This window comes from Malania oleifera, chromosome 11, assembly GCF_029873635.1.
Source record: "Malania oleifera isolate guangnan ecotype guangnan chromosome 11, ASM2987363v1, whole genome shotgun sequence".
NCBI lineage: Eukaryota > Viridiplantae > Streptophyta > Magnoliopsida > Santalales > Ximeniaceae > Malania > Malania oleifera.
This window is the reverse complement of record NC_080427.1, coordinates 32136444-32146535: the sequence shown is the minus strand read 5'-3', so window position 1 is coordinate 32146535 and position 10092 is coordinate 32136444. Positions and strand designations below refer to the sequence as shown.

At 35.4% G+C, this 10092-nt stretch overlaps 1 protein-coding gene across 1 annotated transcript; it reads right to left on the bottom strand.

The window, feature by feature from the left end:
* Positions 1–7055: 7055 nt before the first annotated feature.
* LOC131168190 (UPF0481 protein At3g47200-like) lies at positions 7056–8918 on the bottom strand. Its single transcript, XM_058127470.1, has one exon. The coding sequence runs from the start codon at positions 8876–8878 to the stop codon at positions 7364–7366; it is 1515 nt and encodes a 504-aa protein (XP_057983453.1). The 5' UTR covers positions 8879–8918; the 3' UTR covers positions 7056–7363.
* Between the last annotated feature and the right edge of the window lie 1174 nt (positions 8919–10092).

Here is a 10092-nt window from a genome sequence, read left to right as displayed (position 1 = left end):
CCCAAACGGATCCTACGTAACTCCAATAATCCTCATACGATTTTATGAGCTCTATACAGCTTCGAGACTCGTGTAAACCTCCACAAGGTTTCGGGACTCATGTGGGCCCCACACGGTCTTGTGAGCCCCGCATATGATACTTATATTATTATTATTTTATCATATATTTTTACAAATTATGTCAGTCAAAACATTATGTACTTATTTACGTATATAAACAGTGTTTACCCTATTTATCTTATGAAATTCCATTTTGACTAGGCCGACCTCCAGGGAGCGACTGAGCCGCAATGGTTTCTGAGCACTCGCTAAGACAAGGTCTTTCTTAGGCATCAAACATGGAATCAAGGATCTTACAGAAAAACACTTCTGTATTGATATTAACTTAATGACCATTTTTATTATTTTATTATTATTGTGCTTTAATCATATATATATATATATATATATATATATTTTTGGGTCATCACAATCTCCCCTCCTTATAAAAATTTCGTCCTCGAAATTTGCTAATTTAAAATGAGTACTGTATAATTGGTTGCGCTATTTAAAATAGTACATTGATTAACGATTTGACTAAGTCTTAGAATAGATTGAGGGTCAATTTGGCGAAGTATTTTATTTTGGGAATTGAAGTGTGAATCGTCGGTCTAATAAAGGTTGAAATGGAAAAGAAATTCAGAAGATGTGGAAAAGGATAATTATATATATGTATATATATTATACATGTCCTATAAATTAAAAATATACGAGATCTGGCCTTTAGAGCCTTAGATCAACGTCAACATCTATCGCAATACTAGCGGTGTCACTGCTAACCGCCTGGGTTCTTTCTTGACAGAGTTGACCTCTTATAATGTCGCCGGCTTGGGTCGGAAAAAGGGAGAGAATGCCCGTTTGTTCGGCGAAGGAGGAAGAGCTGCCCTCTTCCCAAGTTATTGGTGGCCCGTATATGAGTCTCAATGCGCATCGGATTTCCTTGCAATGGTGAAGTAGGCTAGCATTATCCGAAACTCTTAGTGTGGTGACTGCAATATTGCCATTGTAAGGGATATGGCTCATTGGTGTGATATTAGTTGTAAGTTTCATAGTCGGAATATTCTCGATAGGGAAGAGGATTGGAAGAATGGCAGGGGCACTGCTCGGGGCGGTAGTGGTGGAGGAGGTAAGATGGAGAATTGACGGGGCAGTTGTTGAGATAGTGGCTTCTCCAACTGATCCCCGTCTACACCTACGGTTCTCAAACCAAAAGCGTATATTTCTCGGCTAGATTGGACCATACCGTCAGAGTTGTGCTGCAAGCAAGATAGTAAGCTCCACAGAAGGGAGTTCCCCTTGATTACTGTGGAAGGCCGCCTCTAAAATCTCTAGCTGTACCTTACTGGGTTTCCATCTTTGGATCAACGATCTAGTGCTGCTCTCAGCAACTTGGGGAGTTGGGTGATTTGGCAATATTTTCGAGTAATGAGACAACTAAGAGACAAGTTGGGAAGAGCTAATCATTGCAAACTGAAATGTGATTGTTCAAGATGATAGAAAGCTATGATGCTTAGAGTTTGAGAAGGATAGACCCTTTTTATAAGGGAATGGCCGCGTGTTGTGGAAATCGAGAGAGAAAGCGACATGTACTGCGAGAATCAAGGGAGAGCGATGCGTGTCACGGATATCAAACAATGCGTTTTGCACAAATCGAGGGAGAAAGATGTGTGTCGCGAGAATCGAGAGAGGGCGACGTGTGTCACGGATATCGATCAATGCGTTTTGCACAAATCGAGGGAGAACGACGTGAGTTGCAAGAATCGAGAGAGAGCTACGCGTGTCACGGATATCGAGCACGCACACGTATTGCAAAATTTGCGTACTCTAGGTTCTTTTTATGTTTCTACATCTTTATTAATGCTTTAACTATAATTAATTTCATCCTTAGATCACCACTTGGGTGGGTGGCCTAGTGGTAAGGAACCGGTCATGCATCCATGTGATAGCGGGTTCAAGTCCCCACTATGCCCAAGTGATCTCATGCTCTGGCCTTGTTTCAGGGGTAAGTGAGCTATAGCCGATGATTCCATCCATGAGGCCCTTTTTTTTTTTTTAACTACAAGAGTACCCCTTATATATTAATATATTCCATTATTATTATTATTATTAGATCAAATATATGTTGGACATGCTTGGTCAATTGATGATTTGACATTGGTTAGTTATTTGAAGGAAATTAGTTAATTTTTATATTACTTTCATTAATGGAATTTGTACTATATAATTTTTTTTTTTTTTATATAGAAAAATTTAAGTTGTATCAACTTTTATAAATTTATACAAAATTAAAGATTTCGTCAAAATTTGTACTTTTAAATCAAACTTGGATACTTGATGGAAATTGAATATGTAATGGGAAAAATAGATATACATATTTAACTTGCACATGTTAAGGGATTATACATATATATATATATATATATATATATTTGAATTTAAATACAATAAGTAATATTTAAATTATATTTAATTCCTTATAAACTAATACAAAAATTAAAATTAAAGATTTTGTCAAAAAATATATATTCCTAAATTAAGTTTGAATGTTTTGTTGATAATTGAATATGTAACGTAAAAATATATATTCATATGCAAAAAAAATATATATATATATATATATATTTTTTGGATAAATTCAGATTTCATAATAGGTCGTTTGTTCATATCTATTTGTATGTGTAGCACTTCTAAACTCAGTAGGGTCTAATGGGTTATTTCTTATATATTTAGTGAAAATAATAACAGAGAAAATAAATAAATCTCGAATATTATTATATTTATATATATATATAAATTTTAAATTATTAATGCATTTGACAATTAATTATAAATCATCAATATGGGTACATGTTTCTACAAACATAAATAACATATTTAAATTAATTAACGTGTCTTCAATAATACTACTATTTTTCTTAGAAACTTTATAATTATTATCTGTCCTTGGGAGCCTTCACATAAATCTCATTTCCTCCAATGCTACTATCTTTAGGATCCATTCTTAAATAATGATCAAATGTTATTTTAAAATCATAAATCTATTATTAGCGTATAATAATATAACAAACTAAAATAAATATTCTAAACTACCCAATCCTACCCAAATCATGTTTTATATTTAAGCTTTGGTAAAATTTTAATATTAGAGTATGTAGAACTTATATCCTATGCTTTGGTAAAATTATTTCTTAAAGTCTACAGAACCGATAACCTATTACTCTGATACCAAATGTAATACCCCGACCCCAAGTGGCCTGAGATATTAACTTTTTACTACTGATTTACAGCGGAAGCAAATAAACTCAATTATTATTAACCAGAGCGCTAATTATCCATATTACAATCATTTATTTCAAAAGAAGAAAATTACACAAACATAAATATCTGAAATCATACTAATATTTTTAATCAATCTTTATTTTTCTAATCCCCACCCGCATGCTTGCTAAGCCTGATTTCTGACATGCCCTTCAGAATTATCTGAAATAAAAATATGATTGGAGTGAGACGACGCTCAGTAAGTAAATAAGATTATTATTAGTGTGTGGCCAAAATGAGTTTTTTAAAAATTTCGTAAAATAATATTTAATACTATAATTTCAAAACTGCTTTTAGAATAAATATAAATTTAAAAATTTATGCATAAAACTTTTGTCATCAATTACAACAATAAACTTTTATAATTATATACTATAACTGTTAAATTAAACTTTTAACTTTAAAACTGTAAAAATATTTAATGATAAACATACATATACTTTTCCTTATACGTTTTCTTTATATCGTTATTTAAGCACCAAAATGATCATTTTCACGTAAACTTACACTTTTCCTTCAAATCATCAGTAACTTTGTACACGTAATTAAAAATGTATAAACATATATTATAAAAACCACCCTTAGGCCTATTTGCCGTAAGTCATGTTTACCCCCATGACTGGGTTGTGCGGTCCGAAGACTGGACTTAGCTGGCTGGCCGACCAAACTAAATCAACGTACGTAAACTTTAAGTGAGATTTTCCTTATTAAGTCTTGGTCCGGAACTAGGTGTGCACTCAGGAGAAATCCACTAACATAAATAACCACTCTGTAAACAATGTGGGTGCACTCTGATCTGTATAAACTTTAAGTTGCGGTACCGAACATTTGTAACTTTGAACTTTCGTTACCATAAGGGGTTTTAAAATCATCTTATTATAATTTATGCAATTTAAAATAATATCGTGAAAATCTCATCTTTACTCATATTTTCATAAAAAAATGTAACGTAAAAATAAACTCATGCCACACAATTTTTGTATTAAAAATATATATAATTTTATTTTTGAATAGAAATAAATGCTGAAAATTTACCTGAGGGGATTAGAACATTTCTTAACCCAAAAATAGATGCAAGTATATTAAAGATAGAACTGGTATAATTAAAAATAAACTCATGGAAATTTTGTGGAACTAATTAACATAATTGAAATTTACTTATAAAATAAACTCGGATATGAATTTTAAATAAAAAAAAACTAACATAATCAAAATTTACTTACCTTCTTCCTTACGAACACTGTAACTATCTCTAAGAAATGAGATCGGAAAGAATGGGTGATTGAGAACTTATTTAAAAATTCGATCTCCACCACAATTTCTTTCACTCACTAATCCTTTTCTTCCTTGAAAAATTGTTGTGAAAAATGAAGGTTGAGAGCTCCCTATTTATAGGAAAATTTTGGGAAAGAAATAGAATTTATAAAAGTGTAGGGAGATTGGTAAAATTATAATTTTTAAAAATTAAAGAATTGGCAAGGGATGGACAAGGTATGGGTTGAGTATGGGATAGGGATAGAGGCCATGTGGGAGTGCTTGCCACCATTCTCATTAAATAAATTTTTAATTAATTACTTACCTAATTAATTGATCAATTAGTTAATTAATTATTTTATTATTTTTTTCTTAATCATTATTATCATTATTATTATCATTGTTATTAATTTTAAACCATTTGTAGTATTTATTTATTTTATTATTTATTTTTGAATAAGAATTAAATTTGAATTTTGAAAACTCATGTGTGCCCCACATGGTCTTGTGGGTCCCACACCACTTCGAGACTCAAACGGATCTTACGTAACTCCAATAATTCTCATACGATTTTATGAGCTCTATACAGTTTCGAGACTCGTGTAAACCTCCATACGGTTTTGGAACTCATGTGGGCCCCACACAGTCTTGTGGGCCCTGCATATGATACTTATATTATTATTATTTTATGATATATTTTTACAAATTATGTCAGTTAAAATATTATGTACTTATTTACGTATATAAATAGTGTTTACCCTGTTTATCCTATGAAATTCCATTTTGACCAGACCGACCTCTAGGGAGCGACTGAGCCGCAATGGTCTCTGAGCACTCGCTAAGACAAGGTCTTTCTTAAGCATCAAACATGGAATTAAGGATCTTACAGAAAAACACTTCTATATTGATATTAATTTAATGACTATTTTTATTATTTTATTATTATTGTGCTTTAATCATATATATATATATATATATATATATATATATATATTTTTGGGTCATCACAGCTGGGACTCCCTATTTATAGGGAGTCTAGGGGTGCATTTTGGTGCCAATTTCCTCAGCAATTCCCCACTAACGACCTCTATCAGGGCATAATTTTTACCGGCACATGTGACTAATTTGGTTCTTGATTTTGCGGATTTCTTGGCTAACCAATTCTCATTCCCTGCGCAGGTAAATTGGAGTGATCCAGGTGGCAGCACAGGAATGGAGGGCATTTGGGAGGTTTCCTTATGGCAGCATCGGGATGGAGGGAGAGGTATCTTGGGTTTATTTATTATTATTTTTTTCTTTTGTTATTGCTAAACAACATTATTTTGCTTTGCTTCTCTGTGTGCAGGTAGCTGAGGTGATCCAAATGTCAACATAGGAGGGGAGGGCTTTTTGGATGTCTCGGCTTGGCAAGCCTGGATTGGAGCATGGAAGGATTCAGCGCTGTTTCTTCTTTTTTGTATTTTGATTTTTGTAATCATTATTACGCATTTGTTCCTTGTGCATGCCCTCTGCAATTTATATATGTTATCATATTTTCCAATTCACATTTCCATTTGACAAACTTTGACGGAGGGGATTTGATGACTCTTGATTTGACCAATTTTGACCAATTATGCCCAAGTAAAATAGATTTTGATTTTAATCTCCAGATGAAACTGGTTTTTTTTTTTTTAACTGAGGCCCAATTTCAAAATAGGGTAAGATTTAACAAGCTTAATCCTGAATTTGAATACTCTTGAACTCATAGAGACTTCAAAGACTTGATTAAAACTGATTCCTAGTTTTTGAAATTGAATTTGAAACTGAAACTTAGAAGATAAGACCTAGGTTATTCTATGGAAAAACAGTGAGTAAAGTTGAAGGGACATGTCCTATAACTATGGGAATCCTAAATGAACTTTGAATTCTTAAGATTTAAACTTGACTCATTGCGAAGAACAATGGCTCCAAAATTGAATGACCTTATTAGACCTAGCCTAGGAGCTCTAAACTTTGGAAAACAAGAAACTTATTTAGAGGAGCAAAGACTTCAAAATTAGGGGACTCTAAAGTCTAATCTTCAATGAATTTGGAAGCAGCTGGGCTCGGCTAAAAAATGTTTTAACATCAACTCGCATTAGAGGTACTTGACCTAGAAAGGATCAACCCACGGATTCCCATTTGAACTTCAAGGTCTCGTGTAACAAACAAGATTAATCGGCTTAAAAACCTAAGACTTGGATTGGACATTTACAAGACTCAACTTTAAACCAGAGACTCGACTGAAAATTAGAAAGACTCGATTGAAGGGTCTGGGTCTCAATTCTAAAACTCGGGGTCATTTGGGGCTCAAATTCAAATCCTGTTTCGTCGGATTTTATTGGGGTAGCCTGGCTAAAATTAGGGTGTCGACAAAGGCAAATATAATGTTTATGTTTTTAGAGACATTTTCAACATATCACATCTTTTATCCTAAGGGAGTTTATTATAATTTTCAATACATAATTATTACATTATCTTAATAAATAAAATGAAACTATGTGTTGTAGAAGCAATCTCAAAATGTAATACAAACAAACCAGCAAAAAAATCAAACTACAAGTCTACAACCAAGAGCCTCGAGTTATCCCCATGACAAAAGATTTGGTGCATGTTTGGTATGTAAGAAAGCATTAGAGTGATTGAATTTCTTACCTGATTTCTACACATTCTCCATTTAATTTTTATTGCATTTTAGTTTCACCTTATTTAATTCCGAAAACCGTTAGTAGCATTACTTCTGAGGGAAGACTGCATAGTAAGTTTGAACAGAAGTCAGAACAATTGCAACAATAGCACCCAAGAAAGCCAGAACAGTCCAAGGGCTACTGAAATGGGTGTGCAGCCCCTCCTTTATCCATACTCTCATCTTGTTCTTGTGATGTTCCTCAATCTGCGTCTTGACTTCCTTGTGAAGCTCAGGATTGTCCACCAAATCGTTGGCTATCTCGTTGAACAGATCAGCCACCTGCTGGTCGCTGCCCAGGAAGTTCAAGAGTATGCCCTTGGATCGCAGCTCCTTCACGTCCTCTGCATGATCAATCAGTGAATCCATGAAGCATATGTAAGAGGTGACCCCCAAGTCATCAGGGGCATCAGGGCATGCCTCGTAGGCTACCAAGTTCAGAAGAGTGGACTTGGTTGAGTCATCTACAGTAACTGGAGGGAGTTTGACAAATCCTTCCACGCAACCCTGCTCAAACCTGATGTCTGTGTAACACTGTGTATTGCTGGGCCTAAATTTGATTCCCGCCGTCTTCAGCTCCTTTACTGATCGATATGAGTGCCACAAACTGCTTCTACTAATTGACTTGGTAGCAATTTTTTTATCCGGCAAGTTGATGAGTTGAGCCCGTAGTAGGTCAAGTAGGTGAGCTGGTCCTTCTTCATCTACGGGCTGATTTTTGCTGTTTTCCAGAGGCTTTTTTAAGAAGTTACAGTCGTCGATGCAATTTTCAATTCTCTGTCTCCATCCAGGCTTTCCCGGAGGGGGGAGTGCCCTCGTATGCTCAATGAAACTGTTGATCTTATTTATCCCCTCTTTTTGTTCAAACCTCAAGCTCACCAGCTCCTTGAGGACCAGAAAAGGGAGTTGATTCTCCAACAAGAACAAGTCCCGCCGCACGAAAGCAATGTCCAGGCTTCTCATCTTCATTTCTGCATGCTTGTTTTCTTCATAACAATAAATGAACTGGAGAATGAAGCAGCCGTCCAGGAACATCATCTGAGCAAAGGCCTCATCGTCCAGGCCTTCTGTTGCGTCCTTCGCATAGCACTGCCTTGCTTCAACCGCCACCGCTGCAACCTTGTCATACATCTCACGAACTGACAACTTACTGGTATTACAGCTTTGGATGTAATCTCGTGCCATTGGAACCTTGAGCTTCTCCACTGCTTCGAGCTCCAGCTTCCCATGGTGGTAAGGACCAATTGAAACCACCTGCGGTTCGTAGCAATTCTCGTTGGATTCGATCTTGCGCAGCATCCTCGGGACCTTCTGTATCCTGGGCTTTTGTTTTTTATTGCTTGTAGACCCATCCTTCATCATGGATTGCAACCACTGGTCTGTAGTATCAGGAGGGCAGGAACTTGCTTCCCGGTGGATTACAATGCTCAGCATTTCACACTCATCAGATACGACAGCAGGCGAATTGCCACTTCTGTGTAGTGAAGCTGCATTTTCTCCGGCTACTGCACTCTCTTTTGCAGAGAACTCTTCCATAAAAGTCACCTCCTCGGGAGCTGCCATTTTTTGTATGCAACCAAGAACGGAGGTGCTGAGTTATCTGCCCCAAAACACAAGGTGATTCCTTGGTGTTTATAGACATAGGTTGCTTTATCCATTGTGGATTAATTAAAGTAGCTATATTATGTCATTCAAGATGAATCATGTCCTTACCTTTCTTGCTTTTATGTCAAGATTGGAATTGTATTCAAAGGTTGTTAGATTAACACTTTACCTAAATTAGGTTGTGGGTCAACAATATATATTAAGCTTTAACACTCCACCATACATGCAGCCTATGGTGCAGCCCAACAGCACGTGGAGATAAACACATGATAAATGACACCCATAATAAGAAATGTAATATTTTTTTTTTGAAATTACGGGCAACAAAACTAGAACACAAGACCTCCTGGTAACCAGCTTTGATACCATGTTAGATTACTATTTTATCTTAAAGTTGAAGCTATTAGGTTGTGGGCAACAATATATATCAAGCTTTAGGTTTACATAATGTGTATATATATTAAAAGAATTAAGAGTTCTCTCTCTCTTTTGATTTTTCCTTTGTTCCGTTGCTGCTCCTCTTTAGCCTAGTTCTTTCTTTTTTGCTAAATTGAGTTTCAATCGTCACAAACAGATACTATCAAACTCTTTGACAAAATAAACCAAACCTGCAGTCTAGCTGGGTGAACCCTGAGGGAGGGAGGGAGCCATCACTGCCCCAAACATAGGCTAACAGTGACTTAACCTAAAAACTCTTGGTCCATGAAACAAAAGCACTCTTAAAGACCCCCACAGTCCTATTCAAAACAGGATTCAACTGTATTCCTCTTCATTGTCCTTTTCATTTAGTTAACAGATTGAAGAAGGCAAGAGTTGTTTCTGAGGATTTAGGTCAATTGATCTTTTTAATTTCCCAACTTGCATCTTGACACTCAAATAAGGATAGCTGAAACAATTTAAGCATGGTGCCTTTAGAACTACAGAAGTCTATTTTTAGTACTTGGTTATAATTCCAATCATCAGTATTTCCCTCTTAAGTTTGTCATAGATGTAAAGGGCTTGTTTTCTTTTTCTTTTTTGTATTCTTTATTGTGCATTTGTGTGTGTGTGTGTGTGTGTGCGAGAGAGAGAGAGAGAGAGAGAGAGAGAGAGAGAGAGAGAGAGAGTTGATCGGACCAACTCTTTGTGCCTTTACATAAGCAAGGAATGAGAACAAAAAACTAAGTTTGCTT